At 40.9% G+C, this 19,868-nt stretch overlaps 1 protein-coding gene across 3 annotated transcripts in view; it reads right to left on the bottom strand.

Moving 5' to 3' along the window:
- Positions 1 to 11,410: 11,410 nt before the first annotated feature.
- The window catches only part of HSDL2 (hydroxysteroid dehydrogenase like 2), a 79,942-nt gene continuing 71,484 nt past the window's right edge, over positions 11,411 to 19,868 (bottom strand). For 2 of the 3 annotated variants that reach the window (XM_060199965.1, XM_007534755.3), the window contains 2 exons: positions 18,255 to 18,383; positions 11,411 to 12,100 (listed from right to left, as the gene is read on the bottom strand). In XM_060199965.1, the coding sequence (XP_060055948.1) occupies positions 11,988 to 12,100; positions 18,255 to 18,383 (242 nt within the window). In that variant the 3' untranslated portion in view covers positions 11,411 to 11,987. The remainder of the gene's footprint in view (positions 12,101 to 18,254; positions 18,384 to 19,868) is intronic. The other variant, XM_060199964.1, reaches the window with a different exon arrangement.

The following is a 19,868-nucleotide window of genomic DNA, read 5'->3' as shown; positions in this document are numbered from 1 at the left end:
AGCTCGCTCTAAATACAAGGAGCACACCTTCTTGCTAGAACTGTGTGGACACCTCTCTTAACGCCCTAAGTTATAACCTGTGTGTAAGATCGCCTCCGACAACCCACCTTCTCCACTGCCCAGTGGAAGTTTCTAGTCCAACTACAAGATGCTCCCATCCCAAGGGAGGGGGGGCGGAGGACGGCTCGATGACATCTAAAGCGCATTAAGATCAGGGAAGCACCCTGTAAACACTTACCTTCTCAGCTCTGCCTCGTGCTACCAGGTGACCACCACTCCTAATTTGCCTAGAAAACATTTTTGTAGCGTTTCCTGTGTGCTTGGAATTTACACTAATTACTGTGCGAAGTGAAACATATTTAGTCCTAAGGGTTTTAGGAAGTCTGGTGGAAGAGCTCACCTGGGAGGGCGCCTGCTGCCATTAGGACCCCAGGTATGGCAATATGGGAATAGTAAGGTCCCTGTCTCTGACTATCTGAACAAGTCTACCAGAGCTGTTGATTCCATGTAGGGGGGGAAAAGTTCTATCAAGTAGGTCATGTTTGTATTACAATTTTTTGTAGATGTGGAAACAAATTTAATGTGTCCAACATCACATAGAGTAGCTGAAGAAGCCTAGATTCCTCTTGAGACTAGCTCCAGGTTTCACACTGTGGAAATTCCTTTTCATTTATAGGACTGAGCAGCTCCAAAATAATATTGTAGTGGTAATAAGTGGTATTTAGAGCATGTACAATTGGCATTATTTGTTACAGAGATATTTTGTGACAGAGATATTACTTTGTCAGTTGTATTTGGGGAAAGGTAATGAGAGAGAATATGACTAAGCAGAAAAAGAAACTTAAACCCTAGGGAGTCGGGCTGTAGCAAGGCGGGTTAAGCGCAGGTGGCGCAAAGGACAAGGACCTGCATAAGGATCCTGGTTCGAACCCCGGCTCCCCACCTGCAGGGGAGTCGCTTCACAGGCGGTGAAGCAGGTCTGCAGGTGTCTATCTTTCTCTCCTCCTCTCTGTCTTCCCCTCCTCTCTCCATTTCTCTCTGTCCTATCCAACAACGACAACAACAATAATAACTACAATAAAACAACAAGGGCAACAAAAGGGAATAAATAAAAAAAAAAAAAAGAAACTTAAACCCTGAACCAAGTACAATGAGTTCCTAACGCCTTGCGCTATGAACATTCCTGGTCTAGGCTGAATAAATTTGTATAGAAATTTTTGATGAAATAATGTCTCTTCAATGAACCAAATCACGTGATCTTATATGCGATAGTGTTGAACTTGAAAGCAGGAGGTCCCTAGCATTGCATGTGCTAGAGTGATTCTCTGATATCTCTTTCTCTCTCTTTCCCTCTCCCTCTCCCCTCCTTGCCTCTGCCTCCCCACTCCCTCTCCCCCTCCCTCTCACTCTCATCAGACCACTGCTTTGCTCTGGCTTATGGAGCACTGGGGATTCAACCTGGGACCTGGAACCTAGGAGTTTCAGGCATGAGAATGTGTTTGCATAACCATTATGATGTTGTCTCCTCAGCCCTGGTTTGTGTCCTACCCCCCTCATGTAAATCTTTATACATATATATATTTTTTTTCTTTCCTCCAGGGTTATTGCTGGGCTCGGTGCCTGCACCATGAATCCACCGCTCCTGGAGGCCATTTTCCCCCCTTTTTGTTGCCCTAGTTGTTGCAGCCTCCTTGCGGTTATTATTGCCATTGTTGACGTTGCTTTGTTGTTGGATAGGACAGAGAGAAATGGAGAGAGGAGGGGAAGACAGAGAGAGAGGGGGAGAGAAAGATAGACACCTGCAGACCTGCTTCACCGCCTGTGAAGCGACTCCCCTGCAGGTGGGGAGCCGGGGGGGTCGAACCGGGATCCTTACTCTGGTCGCTGCGCTTTGCGCCACGTGCGCTTAACCCACTGCGCTACCGCCCGACCCCCTATACATATATTTTTTAAAATTAACACACCCAGCCCAGTCTGGTGGTGGTACAAAGTAAACATGTTACTCTGTGCAAGGATAAGGGTTCAAGTCCCCACCTGGGGGCAATTTCATGAGTGGTAAAGCAGTGCTGCAGGTGTCTCAATTTCTCTCTCCATATTTCCCTCTTTGTATCAGTTTCTCTATTCAAAAAAATTAAAAAGAACTTTTAAAACCACAACCAGTCAATCACTACATATTTCAAATATGAAACCATGTGGAGATCGTGAAGCCCTGGTGAAAATGTGAACTGGTGCACCCATGGCTAGTGAAATAGTTTATGTGGATGGTGTGTTGCTTCATCATGTGTGCAATCCAGGTTCAAGCCTGGGCTTCCACCATACTGAAGTTTCCTCTAGTGGTATGGTGTTTTTCATTCTCTCTCTCTCTCTCTGCCTCTTTGCCTGTCTGTCTCTATTTAAAGTGTGTGTGTGTGTGTGTGTGTGTGTGTGTGTGTGTGTGTGTGTGTGTACACCCAGTATGGAAAACAGTGTGGCAGTTTCTCAAAAAGTTAAAAATTGGGGCGACTAGGGAATTAAGTCAGTTAATAGAATACAGACCTTACATGCCTAAGGTCCTGGTTTGATACCTGTTGGAGTATATGCCAGAATGGTGCTCTGGATTGTAGCTATGTTATATGAAACTCTATATGTGATTTAAATAATAAAGTAAATCTTTTTTAAATATATTCTTTTTGTTGCCCTTGTTTTATTGTTGTAGTTTATTGTTCCCATTCTCTAGCCCTCTGGGAGCATGGACCCAGGGTCATTGTGGGTTGCAGAAGGCAGAAGGTCTGGCTTCTGTAGTTGCTTCCCCGCTGAACATGGACGTTGACTGGTCAGTCCATACTCCCAGTCTGCCTCTCTCTTTCCCTAGTAGGGTGGGTCTCTGGGGAAGCTGAGCTCCAGGACATATTGGTGGGGTCTTCAGTCCAGGGAAGCCTGGCCGGCATCCTGATGGCATCTGGAACCTGGTGACTGAAAAGAGAGTTAACATACAAAGCCAAACAAATTGTTGAGCAATCATGGACCCCAAGCTTGGAATAGTGGAGAGGAAGTGTTAGGGGGGTACTCATTGCAAACTCTAGTGTACTTCTGCTTTCAGATATATATTTTGCAGTAGTTTATGGATACTTATGAACATACATATGGTCTCTCTCACAGAAACTGGTGTATATCTAAGTTTTGGGACTTTGTTAGAAAGTGAACCACCTGGGATGGAATTAGAGAATACTATGAAAGGAAAGGTCTCACCCAAGTAATGAAGCTGAAGGGTTGTCATTCCACACGTGAAGTCTCTGGACACAGTCTGAAGTGAAGCATGTTGAGGTGGCAATCGTTGTGTTGATAAGGTTGTGATCGGCAGATGCAATATTATTTGATATGGATTGGGAGAGGCATATGGGAAAGTGGGCCCTATCCAAAGGTTCCAGGACTGGGGAAAGTAGAGGCTCTATAGTGGAGATGAGGGGTTCCTGCTGTAATTTAGTCAGGTCCTGCATTTAGTTTCCCTTTCAGATCTTCTTACTCAGCTTCTGTTGATGAGTGGGATCATCCCATACTCATCTTTATCTTTCTGACTTAGCTCACTTAACATAATTCCTTCTAGTTCTGTCCAAGATGGGTCAGAGAAGGTGGGTTCATTGTTCTTGATAGCTGCAAAGTATTCCATTGTGTATATATACCACAGCTTTCTCAGCCACTCATCTGTTGTTGGGCACCTGGGTTGCTTCCATGTTTTAGCTATTATGAATTGTGCTTCTATGAACATAGGAGTACACACCTCTTTTTGGTTGGATGTTATGGAGTCTTTGGGGTATAATCCCAGGAGAGGAATTACTGGATCATATGGAAGGTCCATGTCTATCCTTGTTAGAGTTCTCCAGACTTCGCTCCACAGAGGCTGTACCAATTTACATTCCCACCAGTAATGCAAAAGGGTTCCTCTGTCCCCACAGCCTCTCCAGCATTTGTTGCTGCTGTCCTGGTAGATCAAAAACAAATAAAACTGTTACTCCAATGAATGAAGATAAGAGCCCAGAAGAAACTACAAATCAGCCAGAAGTAGCCATAGATAAGAAAAGTATGCAAGCAATAATAAACTTATTAATCACAGAAATGAAAACAACATTGGACGAAAGGTATCTATCTTTCTCTCCCCCTCTCTGTCTTCCCCTCCTCTCTCCATTTCTCTCTGTTCTATCCAACAACGACGACATCAAGAACAACAATAATAACTGCAACAATAAAACAACAAGGGCAACAAAAGAGAATAAATAAATAATATTAAGGAAAAAAGAATTTAAAGTAGGACCCTAAATAGACATTTGGACAACCCATTTTTGCTGTACCATAATTGCCATGAAGTATCCTTTCATGGATGAATGAATAAATACATGAATGGATACATGAACCAAATATGTCATATATATCACTTTTTAAAAATACTAACCTTAGGTCCATTCTTACTTTTAAAATATATATACTTTATTTATTTATTTAATAATGAAATTGAGATACAGAGACAATTACAGAAAGAGACTAGAGCACTGCTCACCTCTGGCTTATGGTGGTGCTAGGGATTGAACCTGGCATCTCAGAGCCTCAGGCATGACAGTCTTTTGCATAACCATTCTGCTATCACCCCAGCCCGCTGATATTCACTCTTACAAAAGAAAAAAAAAAATGCTGAAGTAAGGATAAACCTTAAGGACATCATGAGTGAAATAAGTCAGTCACAAAAGGACAGAAACTGGATGAGATACTTATGAGGTACTGAGAGCTTTCAAGGTCATAAATACCAAAAGTAGAATGGTAATTGCCAGGGACTGGAGAAGGGGAATGTGGGATATTGCTCCCTGAACATAGTCTCAGTTTTACAAAAGGAGAAAGTTCTAGAAATGTTCCATGACAATGTGAATATAGTTAGTATTACTGAATTATATACTTAAACTAGTTAAGAGGATAAAGTTTTACCACAAGTACAGATTTTAAGTATGGGCTGGCACGATAGCTCACCTAGATAATACAACTGATTTGTCATGTTCAAGACCCATGTTCAAACCTGGCTCCCTCTGTCTCTATCTGAAAAAAGAAATTGGTTCACAGCAGTGAAACCCTGGCAATGACCAAAAGAAGAAAGAGAAGAGGAAGGAGAAGAAATAAATTTAAGTTCACAGCAGAAGGTAGCTCACCCACTAGAGTTCATACCTTACCATGCATAGGACCTGGGTTCAAGACCTAACACAACACTGGAGTATCACAAAACCACCATTAGGGGAAGCTACACAGAGGGCTGAGTGATGTGTTTTGAGCTCTTTCTCTCTGTGCATTTCTCACCCTTTCAGTGTCTTTGCAATTTAAAGAAATTAAAGGAGACAGGCGGAGGGTAGATAGCATAATGGTTATGCAAACAGACTCTCATGCCTGAGGCTCCAAAGTCCCAGGTTCAAGCCCCCATAACACCATAAGCCAGAGCTGAACAGAATTAAAGGGGTCCAGGGCAGGGCATTGGTACACCTGGTTGAGAGCATACATTATAGTGTGCAAAGACCCAGCCCCCCCGTCCCCACCTCCAGGGAAAAAGCTTCATGAGCAGTGAATCAGTGCAAATCCCCCCCCTTTCCCTCTCAGTTTTTCTGTCTTTACTCAAAACAAATAAATAGTGTTTAAAATAAAGTATTAAAGGGGTCAAGATGTAGCTCGCTCAGTAGAACATGCTTTACAATGCATGAGGACCTGGGGAAAATATGGGGGCACATATATGAAAGAAGCACCACAAGTCGTTAAGCAGTGCTATGCTATCCCTCACTTTCCCTCTGTTTCTCACCCTCTAACTAAAGAGAAAAAAAACCCAAATGTAGTCTCTTGGGAGCCATAGAATTATGTCAACTTGAATCCTCAGCAATATCCCTAGTGGTAAAAAGTTAATTAATTATCTAATTAATTAAAAGAGATAAAAATGTTAAATGTAATTCCATTTATTTTTTAAATGTTTCCATCATGATGTTTTTTGTTTTGCCTCCAGGGTTATTGCTGGGACTTATTGAATCCACTTCTCCTGGAGGCCTTTTTTTCTCTTTTGTAGCCCTTGTTATCATTGTTGTTACTATTGTTGTTGCTGATGTCATTTGTTGTTTGATAGAACAGAAATAGAGAGGAGGGAAGACAGAGAGGGGGAGAAAAAAGATAGACACCTGTAGACCTCCTTCACTGCTTGTGAAGTGATCCATCCTGCAGGTAGGGAACTGGGATCCTAACTCCAATCCTTGAGCTTCGGGCCATGTGCGCTTAACCATAATTTTTTTTTAATGTAAGATCTAATTTTCTGTTTTTCCTCACAAATCACTGTGTTGTGGTGGATAATAGCTTAGAGTACAGTTATTGACACAATTATGGGCACAATTTCTTTTTTTAAGAGTTTTTTTTTTTTTTGTAGTGTATTTATTTGACAGAGACAGCCAGAAATTGAGAGGGAGAGATAGAGCAACAAAGAGACATCTGAAGCCTTGCTTCACTGCTCACCAAACTTCCCCCTACAGGTGGGGCCTCAGGACTTAAACCTGGATCCTTATGCATTGCAACATGTGCACTCAACCAGGTGTGCCACCACCTGGACCCTTGGGTACAATTTCTCATCTCCCTGTGATAGGTTCCTGCACCCTCCCCCAGATTAGGTCCTCCACTAAATTATACCTATATCTATCTATAGATAGATAGATGTAGATATATAGATATATAGATAGATGGATGATGCAGGCTTCCACTATGATGGGATTATCTTGTCAACTAAAACTTCCACTGAGAAATGTAAAGACTGTTTTTTTTTTTAATTTTATTTATTTTCCCTTTTGTTGCCCTTGTCTTTTTATTTTTGTTGTAGTTATTACTGTTGTTATTGATGTCATCGTTGTTAGATAGGACACAGAGAAATGGAGAGAGGAGGGGAAGACAGAGAGGGGGAGAGAAAGATAGACACCTGCAGACCTGCTTCACCACCTGTGAAGCAACTCCCCTGCAGGTGGGGAACCAGGGCTCGAACCGGGATCCTTACGCTGGTCCTTGCACCTTGCTCCACCTGCGCTTAACCCGCTGCGCTACCACCCAACACCCCAAGCGTGGATTTTAATGGAGGGGAGGGGTGAAGGCTGTTTAAAGATATTATAGAACCAATAACTCATGTTCAAATTCCCAGGTCCCACCTGCAGGGAGGAAAGATTCAGTAGTAGTGAAACAGTGTTGCAGTTGTCTCTTTCGGTTTTGCCTCCCCCATTCAATGTCTCTATCCTAACAAATAAATAAGATATATAAGCAATTACAGAAGCCAGACCTTCTACCTTCTGCAACCCACAATGACCCTGGGTCCATGCTCCCAGAGGGATAGAGAATGGGAAAGCTATCAGGGGAGGGGGTGGGAAATGGAGATTGGGTAGTGGGAATTGTGTGGAATTGTACCCCTCCTACCCTATGGTTTTGTTAATTAATCCTTTCTTAAATTAAAAAAAATGCAATATATATATATATATATATATATAATAGGGCACCCAGGCTACCAAGACTTTAGTCCAAAAATTCAAGAAGGGGACTGTCAATACAGTTACTGAATTCAATATACTTAGTCACTATTCCTTCTCAGGGAATTGATGATTTGTGCTTAAAGAGTATAGAAACAGGGACCATGCAGTGGTGCACCTGGTTAAGTGCACACATTACAATGCACAAGGACCCAGGTCCCCACGTGCAGGAGAAAACTTCACAAGTGGTGAAGCAGGACTAAAGGTGTCTTTCTGTTTCTCTTCCTCTCTATCTCCAATTCCCCTCTCAATTTCTTTCTGTCTCTATCCAATAATAAGTAAATAAATAAAATATTTTTTAAAAAAAGAGTATAGAAACAAAGCAGGCAGTTTAGTTGACTGTAGGTAGAAAGATTGGAGGTCAGTCTGTCAAGGCAGCTTGATTTTGACTTGGGAGGTCAGTAATAGGAATTGATAGGTCTACATGACACTTCTTAAACTATACACTGATTTCCAGGGACAAGAAATCAAGCAAAAAGGGTGGTGCAGTGAGGCAGTTTGCAGCTTGCAAGTATGAGGTCCTGAGTGAAATTCCCAACACCATATATGTCAGAGTGCTGCTCTGGTCTCAGTCTCAGTCTCTCTCTGTATCTGTCTCTTTCCTCACTTTCACTATATAATTCATGAAATAAAATAAATCTGAGGTAAAAAGTGTAAGCAGAAATCTACCTTTGTCTCATGGTACTGGAAAGCATTAACTAGAAAGGGGGTCGGGCGGTGGCACAATGGGTTAAGCGCATGTGGCGCAAAGCACAGGGACCGGCGTAAGGATCCCCATTCCAACCCCGGCTCCCCACCTGCAGGGGAGTCGCTTCACAGACGGTGAAGCAGGTCTGCAGGTGTCTATCTTTCTCTTCCCCTCTCTCTGTCTTCCCCTCCTCTCTCCATTTCTCTCTGTCCTATCCAACAACGAACAACATCAACAATGGCAATAATAATAACCACAACGAGGCTACAACAACAAGGGCAATAAAAGGGGAGGAAAATGGCCTCCAGGAGCGGTGGATTCATGGTGCAGGCACTGAGCCCAGCAATAACCCTGGAGGGAAAAAAAAAAAAAAGAATTAACTAGAAAAAGAAGTGCCCTATTAAACAGCTCAGAGTTTCAGCTGTTACCCTTGAAGAACTACACCTTGAAAGTAAAATCATTCTCCCCAGAGCCATATACAAATTTAATGTGATACCCATCAAAGTTCCACCAAGCTTCTTTAAGAGAATAGAACAAAAAATACAATAATTTATCTGGAACCAGAAAACACCTAGAATTGCCAGAACAATCTTGAGGAAAAGAAACAGAAATGGAGGCATAACACTCCCAGATCTCAAACTATATTATAAGGCCCTCATTATCAAAACAGTTTGGTACTGGAACAAAACACTGGTACACAGACCAGTGGAACAGAATTGAAAGTCCAGAACTAAACCCCACACATATGGACATCTAATCTTTGATAAGGGGGCCCAAAGTATTAAACAGAGGAAGGAGACTCTCTTCAATAAATGGTGCTGGGAAAACTGGGTTGAAACATGCAGAAGAATGAAACTGAACCACCTTATCTCACAAGAAACAAAAATCAACTCCAAATGGATCAAGGACCTGGATGTTAGACCAGAAACTATCAAATACTGGCCATCCCCCCCCCCTTTTTGTTGCCCTTGTTGTAGTCTCGTTGTGGTTATTATTATTACCATTGTTGATGTTGTTCATTGTTGGATAGTACAGAGAGAAATGGAGAGAGGAGGGGAAGACAGAGAGGGGGAGAGAAAGATTGACACCTGCAGACCTGCTTTACCACCTGTGAAGCGACTCTCCTGCAAGTGGGGAGCCGGGGGCTTGAACCAGGATCCTTATGCCAGTCCCTGCGCTTTGCGCCACATGCGCTTAACCCACTGCGCCACCGCCCGACCCCCATATAAATATTTTCTTTTTTTTTTTTTTTCTCCAGCATTTGCTGCTGTTACCTTTTCTTTTTTTATCCCCTGAGGGGAAGTTTTTTTTTTTTTATTTAAGAAAGGATTAATTAACAAAACCATAGGGTAGGAGGGGTACAACTCCACACAATTCCCACCACCCAATCTCCATATCCCACCCCCTCCCCTGATAGCTTTCCCATTCTCTATCTCTCTGGGAGCATGGACCCAGGGTCATTGTGGGTTGCAGAAGGTAGAAGGTCTGGCTTCTGTAATTACTTTCCCGCTGAACATGGGCGTTGACTGGTCGGTCCATACTCCCAGTCTGCCTCTCTCTTTCCCTAGTAGGGTATAAATATTTTCTTATGAAAAACTCATTAGTCTTCCCTGGGCAGACAACCTCACCAATGTGTCCTGGAACCTCACCTCCCCAGAACAATCCAATAGGGAAAGATAGAAATGAGTTGGGGGTATAGATGATCTACTAAACCCCATGTCTAGAGAAGAAGCAAATATAGAAGCCAGAACTCCCACCTTCTGCACCCTATAAAGAATTTTGGTCCATACTACCAGAGGGGAGGGAGAGAAATGATAGGGGAAGATGACCAGAGGGTTCTGAACTCCATCAGGATCTGGAGAGAGAAGAGGAAAAGGGAAGGATATTCAGAAGTATAAATAAGTGTACATGTGACTTAGGATCACAGGGGGGAAAAAAGGCTAATATATATAAATATAGACAGTTACAGAAATAAGTCAATCCATATCTGCAACATAGGATGAACTACTATAGCTTCCAATGGAGGGAATAGGATTATAGAACTCTGGTGGTGGGAGCAGTGCAAAATTGTACCCCTAGGGAGTCGGGCGGTAGCGCAGGTGCCACAAAGTGCAAGGACTGGCATAAGGATACCGGTTCGAGACCCCGGCTCCCTACCCACTAGGGCGTCGCTTCACAAGAGGTGAAACAGGTCTGCAGGTATCTATCTTTCTCTCCCCCCCCCCCCGTCTTCCCCTCCCCTCTCCATTTCTCTCTGTCCTATCTAACAATGATGACATCAATTAACAACAACAATAATAACTACAACAAAGGGCAGCAAAAGGGAATAAATATTTTTAAAATGTACCCCTATTATCTTATAATTTTGTAAATCAATATTAAGTCGCTAATAAAACTAAAAAAACTTATTTAATAGCAAAATAATTAGATATGCAGTGATGTATGTAATTATGGTAAGAAAGATAATAGATTTTCAGTTGTTGGAATATACACTTTTGGGCAAAGCATGAAGGCTTTATAGTTGAGGGATGAGGGAATTATATTTGTTTTCAACAATACGAGTCAAAGTGACATGACACCACTGTGAAGGAAGTAAGACAGAAAAGTTGGCATATAAATATTCTCCTACTGGGACTGGGTGGTAGCACACCTGGTTGAGGGCACATGTTATAATGCACAAGGATGAGGGTTTGAGCCCCCAGTCTCCACCTGAAGGAAGAAAGCTTTGTGAGTGGTGAAGCAGGGCTACAGGTATCTCTCTGTCTTTCTTCCTATCACCCCCTTCCCTCTTGATTTCTGGCTATCTCTATCCAATAATTAAATAAATAAGTAAATAAAAGATAATACAAACCATTTAAAAAAGTATTCTCCTATCATAACAATTCCATATTAAATTTTGTCTTCATTGATAGAAGTAAATACATAAGCTTAAATCTTCAGTAATAAGTAACAACATAAAGTAAAACAGATATTTTTTTATTAACTTAAGGTGTGTGTGTGTGTGTGGTAGGTCATATGATTGTTAGCAGAAAATCTCCAAAATTAATACATCAAGAAATAATCATGTTTGTGAAAAAATTAAGTAGAGCATAGAACTTGCTTGCATACCATGACCTCAGAGAACCCAGGTTCAATCCCTATCACCTATCTCACATGCTAGTGCCCAGCAATACTCTGGTTTTCCCCTCTTTATTATAGAAGTAAATACAAAATCATTTCTAAATAAAATAATTTTAAAGACTCATTACTCTTCACATAGTACTTACTATAGTTTATTGTTATTTCTATAAAATTCATTGTAGATCTCTAAAGTATATAAAAGCCTGAAATATAATAAACTTTTTTATTAGTATACAATTCAAAATCCAAACATTAAAAAATATAGTAGCTTCATTTTACATGGGAAAAATCTTTGAAAAATAGCTAATTTTACTGCCTGACCCTGATTGGTTATTTATAATGTTTTTCCTAGAAGAAAATGGTTAGTGAGATATATTCAGGGCACAGAGAGCAAAACTTCCAAAACAGAAAAAAACAAGCAACAAAGAAGTGTCTTAAAATTTCACTTAATAACACTTAGGTTTGATTAGCTAGCTGTTTTAATTACAATTTCAATTATAGATACAGAAAATTTTTTTTCAGAACATGCATATCCTTTTAATGCACAGAGAAGAAAACAAACAACAGACTAACTGTTGAGCCCTTTTACTTTTTAGCTAAACAGTCAACATTTTTTTCCTTTTTTTTTTTTTTCACAGTCGGGTGTTCATCTGATTCATTAGCTTTTCTAGTTTGATTGCTAGGGCCATGTTTCCTTTAATCTTCAACTTTCCTGACATGAATGCCATTGTTGGTTTTAGTTTCCCTAAAATGAGAAAATGAGAGACAAAGAGAAGCATCAACTGGTGCCATTAGGGATATCTGGCACCAAAAACAAATTCTGAAAGTCCTTGAGTTCTATAAACCTTGTAAACATAAAAATTTCGAATATAGCATTTTTTATCATTATCTTGGGAATCTCATTTCCTAGAGTCAGACAATATTCTATAGTATGATAATGGAAAAACAATAATTACCAAAAGTATAGCAAAAAGTTGAAGTTGTAACACTTACATATTGGTTATGATACACTAAAAGATACATGGTGCTTAAATGAATATTTGGCCAGCCAAATACTATCTATTTTTGCTAACATTACAAACTACTGTATTTCATTAAACATTACAAGTTTAGAAGCAAACGCTATAAATACATTCATTTTTAATTAATTAAAATATTTACTCTTTTTTTTTAATGAAAGAGATACAGAGAAAGGCACAGAAGAAAGACCAGAGCACTGCTCAGCTCTGGCTTCTGGTGGTACTGGGGATTGAACCAGGCAACTCAGAGCTTCAGGCATGAAAGTCTTTTTGCATAACCATTATGCTATCTCCACAGGCCCTTTTTTTTTAAAAAAAAAATTATTTATTCTCTTTTGTTAGCCTTGTTGTTTTATTTTTCTAATTATTGTTGTTATTTATATGTCATCATTGTTGGATAGGACAGAGAAGTGGAGAGAGATGGGGAAGACAGAGAGGGGGAGGGAAAGACACCTGCAGACCTGCTTCACCATTTGTAAAGCAACTCCCCTGCAGGTGGGGAGCCAAGAGCTCGAACCGGGATCCTAAGCTGGTCCTTGCGCTTTGTGCCACCTGAACTTAACCCCCTGCGCTACCGCCCGACTTTCGACAGGCCTTTTTTTCCCCCACCCCTATTTTATGACCATTAATCCTTATAGGTGAGCCTCTATAAAGCTAAGGGAAGCTGTATATGAGCAAGGCTTGTGGTTTAATTAAAACAGAAACATGTACCATCAAAATGCATGCTTTTTTTTTTTTCAAGATTACTGAGGATACATTCACTTGCAAGACTCTTGTCACAGATGAAAGTTTCACATTTCTCCACCACAGGCATCAGCACACCACACCCTGTACCAATTTGAAATCTTCCTCTACCATAGGACAGCAGGTCCACACTTCTCTTTTCAGTCCCCTTCCACTCCCCACTCCTCCAGAGGGCCCCCCCCCCCCCCCACAGGGTTATCACTGGGGCTCGGTGCCTGCACTATGAATCCACTGCTCCTGTGGCCATTTTCCCGATTTTTTTGGATAGAACAGAGAGAAACTGCGAGGGGAGGGGAATATAGAGAGGGAGAGAGAATGACACCTGCAGATCTGTTTCACTGCTTGTGAAGTGACCCCTCCACCCCTGCAGGTGGGGGAGTAGGTGCACCACCACCTGGCCCCCTCCCCCAGAGTTCTTGAATCTTCCAAATACATATATTTTAAGAAATCCTCATTAAAAATATAATGGCAGGACATAGAAAGTGTATATTACCATTATATCAACCACAGAAATCAGGGTATCAAAGGTGAGTATTAAAAGAGAACTATAGTTAGTAACAACGTAATTAATGAACATCAGGTGAAGGGAGGAAACTTTGTTGCTCTCCAGTGATAATGCAGGGCCTGATACAAAGTAGAACTAAGGAGGAAATGGAGGCATAGAGAAATATTTCACTTTCCCAAGGCCACAGATTGTGTATATGACAGTGCTGCAATTCAAAACCAGGAATGTTTTCTCATTTATAGTTTTATGTTGATAAACTATTTTGGCTTATCTGCAGGTCCTATCTTCAGAAGACACAATGTGTCTGGTACACAGTAAATTGCTATTGTGCCACACATCAGCTCTCTCTCTCTCTAAAATATGGACTTATGTACTGCATCTACATATACTCAGAAAGTAAACATCTTTATTTTAGTAGGAGCTATATTAAAATTGGTCATGGAACTAAATTATAATGGTTATGATTAAAGATAAAAATCTAAGTCTTTAATTTTAATAAACTAATATTTCATAGAAATATGATACTAAAATACCAAAATTTACAGATAACAGACTAAGGAATGATTTTTATTTACAGATAAGATATTTGAAGATCTTCCTTCTTTTTTTTTTTTTTTCTTCAGGGATTGCTGGGCTCGGTGCCTGCACCATGAATCCACCGCTCCTGGAGGCCATTTTTCCCCCTTTTGTTGCCCTTGTTGTTGTAGCCTCGTTGTGGTTATTATTATTGCCATTGTTGACGTTGCTTTGTTGTTGGATAGGACAGAGAGAAATGGAGAGAGGAGGGGAAGACAGAGAGAGGGGGAGAGAAAGATAGACACCTGCAGACCTGCTTCACCAATTGTGAAGCGACTCCCCTTTAGGTGGGGAGCCAGGGGCTCAAACCGGGATCCTTACACCGGTCCTTGCGCTTTGCACCTCATGCGCTTAACCCACTGCGCCACAGCCCGACCCCCAAAGATCTTCTTTCTTTATAAGAACAGAATAACCCTTCCCCCAAACCTACAAATGCTGACACTTGTGTGCCCTTTGGCTAAATCTGGATACCTGCTCTTTTACTCTACAATGAAAACCTACAAAAACTACAAGCCTAGCTCATACACAGATTGTCTCAGCTTTATAGAGACTCATGTGTAAGGATTAATGGGCATAAAACGGGACGGGGGAGGTCTTTGGAGACAGCATAATGGTCATGCAAAAGACACTCATGCAAGTCCTAGGTTCAGTCCCCAGCACCACCATAAGCCAGAGCTGAGCAGTGCTCTGTGTTTCTCTTTCCCCAACTTTCTCTTATCACTCATCAAAATTAAGTAAATATTTCTTTTTAAAGGAGAGAATGAAAAAAAAAAAAAACTGAGGAAGTTGAATCATTAGAAGAATGAAACAATCAGAAAATGAGAGTGTGCTCTTGGAAAGTAGAATTTTGATAGATTATATTAAAATACAATTGGGGAGGCTGGAGAGATATCTCAGTAGTAGAGTACAGTACTTACATGCATATGGCCCCAGGTTTAACCCCTAGCACTGCAAAGACCAGTGCTCTGATCTCTCTCCCTTTCTCTTCTTCTTCTTCTTTTTTTTTTTAAAGATTTTATTTATTTATGAGAAAGATAGGAGGAGAGAGAAAGAATCAGACATCACTCTGGCACATGTGCTGCCAGGGATCGAACTCAGGATCTCATGCTTGAGAGTCCAAAGCTTTACCACTGCGCCACCTCCCGGACCACCCTTTCTCTTCTTAAAACAAAATAAACTTCAACAATCTAAAACATTATTTAAAAAAAATACAACAAAGGACATCATGAGATACTTTACCAGATAAGAGCATTCATCTTACTGTGCATGAGTCAAGCTCTAGCACCTGGGAATACCAGTGATGGCACCTGGGGAGCCACATGGATGATGAAATGGTATTGTATTGTCTCTCTGTTCTGTTTCTCCCTCTCCCTTCCAACCTCATCTCTTTAAAGTAGAAAAAAGAAAAAACTGGCCTGGGAATACTACTAAACTGTGGTATACATGTAAGAGGCCTTGAGATCACCCAGTTGGGGGAAAAAATAAAACAGTAAACTACAACAGAAAGGAGATGCTAGTAGGTCTTCTGGGCATAGCATTTTTTCTCCTGAAAGTGTCCCCTCCCTCTTTCCCTTCTTCTCTCTTAGTCCCATACCTCACCACCACCCCCAGCAGGAAGAGTGAAATCGCATGTGTGTGAGGTCCCAGCTCTGCAAAAGTAAAAAGCTAGTATGTATAATATTCTATAGATGTGTGTGTTGTTCCTTTCTGCATGTTAATCAGCAAATCTTCTACAGTTTATTTTCTTTCTTTTTAATTGGATAGGTGACAGAGAAAGTGAGAAGAAAGTGAGAGAGGCACCAGTAGACCTGCTTCACTGCTTGAGAGGCAACGCCCCAGCAGGTGGGCAGCCTGGGGCTGGAACCAGGATCCTTGTGCAGGTCCTTGTGCTTTGTTTTATGTGCGCTTAAGCTGGTGTGCCACTGCCCAGCCCCCAATAAGTCTTCTTTTTTAAATGATTAAAGAAATAAAAACTACTCATTAGTAGTATTCATGGTGACATTTTTTTTAAGATAGAGTTTGAAGAACAGAGAGGGAGGAGGCACCTTAACACTGAAAGACATTGTGGCAGTGAGAAATATTACCAAACAATAGTAATGTTACAAACTTGTTCTCATAAACACATGTATGCATTTATAGACATTCACACAAAAATTATATATATGATCATAAACCAAAATCATAAAGACTTAATTTTATTTATTTTATTTTTTAAGTCTACTTTTTATTTTTGGTACCACGATTATTCAACACTATTAAAAAGAAAGGAAAAAGTGAAGAAACCCTGATCATTCAAAACATCATACATAGATTTCCTCAGATAATATGGAGGCCCCTAGTATCTGGGTTAAAAGTAGGAAGCAAACAGGAAATGGTTCAGTGAGTAGAGTGTGGGACTTGCACCTGTCCACCCCATATCAGTCCCTGATACTTTGCCAGAATGGTGAGGCACTTTGGTCTTTCTCTGATTAACTAAACAAATACTTTTTAAAAGATTTGGAAAGTAAGACCTACAAAGCATGGTTACCTTTAATTTATGAAGAGTTAAACAGAATAAATAATGAGCATATTTATAATTCACTAAATAAAAGACTCTCTAGATTAGAATGTTAAAATGCTTTTTAAAGTGCTGCAACTATTAAATAGATGTGTTAATTACCTTAGCACTTGGAGTAGTACTCCAAGAGTAGAAAGTAGCAGGCTTACCATTAAAAATCTCTGGCATGGTTACATGGGCAGAACAGAAAGTTATGTTATGTAAAAATTTCTCTTGGTTAGCAATTCCACAGAAAACAGGATCAGGGCTAGGCGGTGACACACCGGGTTGAACACACATTACAATGTGTGAGGACCCACAGCCCCAAAAACTTCATGAGTGGTGAATCAGTGCTGTAGGTGTTTCTCTTTCTTCCTCTGTATTTTCCCCTCCTCTCTCAATTTGTCTCTAGCAAATAAGTAAATAAAGTAAATAAAGTACTAAAAACCAAAACAAACAAACAACAACAAAAAACAATAACACAGTAAACAGAGGGCAGGGGTAGATAGCATAATGCCATGCAGAGGCTCTCATGCCTGAGGCTCCACAGTCTCATGTACAATCTCCTGCACCACCATAAGCCAGAGCTGAGCAATGCTCTGGTAAACAAAACAAAATAAATAAATAAAATATATTTTTTAAAAAGAAAGAAAGCAGGGGCATGGGGTGATATAGAGGGCTGCATTTTCACACTATAATAGCTAACAGGACTGAACCCTCCTGATTTTACTCTTTATAAATGAGCTGCAGCTGAATTCAGCATGGCCCATGACCAATGTATTGGCAATTACAGAAATGAAGATCACCCAGGAGCCCCTTTGTAATAGCCGTTTCTAACATTATCTTAGTAGATTCTCAACCATGTAAAAAAGAAGTCTGACATCTACTCTACATTAAAATTTTATGTATTTATTTATCAATGAGAGAGACAGGCAGGGAGAGAGAGACACACACACACACACACACACAGAGAGAGAGAGAGAGAGATGGAGAGAGAGAGAACCAGAACATCCCTATCAGGGACTGAACTTGGGACCTCATGCTTGAAGTCCAACACTTCATTCACTGTGCCATCTCCTGGACCACTTTACTCCCCATTTGTTAGATGAAGTCGAAGGACAGCAGAGCTAACAATAAGAATGGCCTTTCCAAGATTATGGGCTCTCACAATAGCTACTACAATAACAATGCTACAAACACATATGAGCCTTGATTATTTTGAAAAGAGTACAGCAAAATATTAGAACTAATATTCTTTTCTATATTTATTATTTTTCATTTTATTTGATATTCCAAAGAGAAATTTAGAGGGGAGAGGGAGATAGGGAGGGAGAGAGACAGAAAGACACCTGCAGTCCTGCTTCACCATTAGTGAAGCTTCCCCTTGCAGGTGGGGATCAGGGGCTTGAGCCTGGGTCCTTGCGTACTGTAATGTGTGCACTTAACCAGGTGTACCACCACCTCGCCCAGAACTAATATTCTTTAAACAAACAGAAACTAAAGCAAACTGAAAACTCACCAGAAAACATTTTTATGAAATCTTCAGTTGACATACTCATTACCACATCTGCCCGAACAGAAGGTTCTCCATACCCAACGTTCCCACCCTTGCTTTTAAGATCAAGAAACCATGTCCCACCATCTTCACCTGTAGAGAAGATAAAAAAGAATTATAAACACCAATGAAAATATACTCTTCTTCTTCTCCTCCTCCTCTTACAGTTCGTCGTCCTTCTCCTCATCCTCAGGTAACAATCAAGAGACTGCTGCACCAAAGCTTCCTCCAATGTCACAGTACCCCCATGTGGTGTACTGGGCACTCCACTCAAGATGGTGGAGTGGTACCATAGTCTCGGGCTCTCTCCTCTCTATCTGAAATGAAAAACAATGAGAGACTTGGCCTTGGAGCAATGGAATAATACATGTGGGAGTTGGTGCTGCAAAAATCAAACCAAATAAAATTAACTTGAAGGAAGAGCGTAGACAGTAGCATTAGATGAGTTTCTGAAGCAATCCAGAAGCACAGTATAGTGAGCCAGGTAAAGGATTCACTAACTCTCCAGAGATGTACCACTTTAGGCTGACTATTTCAGATAGATGGATAGATAGATAGATAGATAGATAGATAGATAGATAGATAGATAGATAGGTAGGCAGACATATAGACAGATGGATGATAGAAACAAAGAATAACGTTAAAATTTCCTTCATTGTGGTGGGAGTCAGGCTCAAACCTAGGTCATGCACATGGCAAACTAGCACACTAGCCAAATGAACTATTTTGCCAGCGCTCACTAATCTTAAGAGACATGCTTTGTAATGAAAATAAGGTTTACATATCTGTGTGTGTGTGTGTTTCCCCTCAAGGGCTATCACTGGGCCTCAGAGTAGGGCCTACACTACGAATCCACTGCTCTTGGAGTCCGTTTTTTCCATTTTGTTGCCATTGTTGATGTTGTTGTTGGATAGGACAGAGAGAAATTGAGAGAGGAGGGGAAGGCAGAGGAGGGAGAGAAAGACACCTGCAGACCTGCTTCACCACCTATGAAGCGACCTCCCTGCAGGTGGGGAGCTAGGGGCGGGAACTGAGATCCTTACACTGATACTTGCACTTCACACCATGAAAGTTTATATTTTAAAAATATCAACTTAACAGCAGTACAGAGAACTTGAAAGAGTTAAAGAGGATAGAAAAGACAAGTAGGGTGGTCCGGGAGGTGGTGCAGTGGATAAAGTTGGACTCTTAAGCTATGAAGTCCCGAGTTCGATCCCCGGCAGCATATGTACCAGAGTGATGTCTGGTTCTCTCTCTCTCCTCCTATTCCTCTTATTAATAAATAAATAAAATATTAAAAAGAAAAAAGATAGTGCTGGGTAGTTCAAGAGTTTGAATATGTCCCTGGACCAGGATTGTGTGTTGGAGGAGGTAGAGAAAAGCCAGTATCTCTGAGAAATAAGTCTCCAGCCACCATATGAGAGGACCCACATGGGGAAGCTTTATGTAGAGTGGAACAGTGATACTGTGTTTCCCCTCTGCCTTTCACCCTCTTTCAAAAAAAAAAAAATCCACTGGGAGCAGTGAGCAATGGAATTGTGCAAGCTTGAAGCTCCACTAATAACCTTGGCAGCAAAA

This window comes from Erinaceus europaeus, chromosome 10, assembly GCF_950295315.1.
Source record: "Erinaceus europaeus chromosome 10, mEriEur2.1, whole genome shotgun sequence".
Lineage (NCBI taxonomy): Eukaryota > Metazoa > Chordata > Mammalia > Eulipotyphla > Erinaceidae > Erinaceus > Erinaceus europaeus.
Note: the sequence above shows the minus strand (reverse complement) of the source record. Positions and strands in the feature narration are given on the sequence as shown.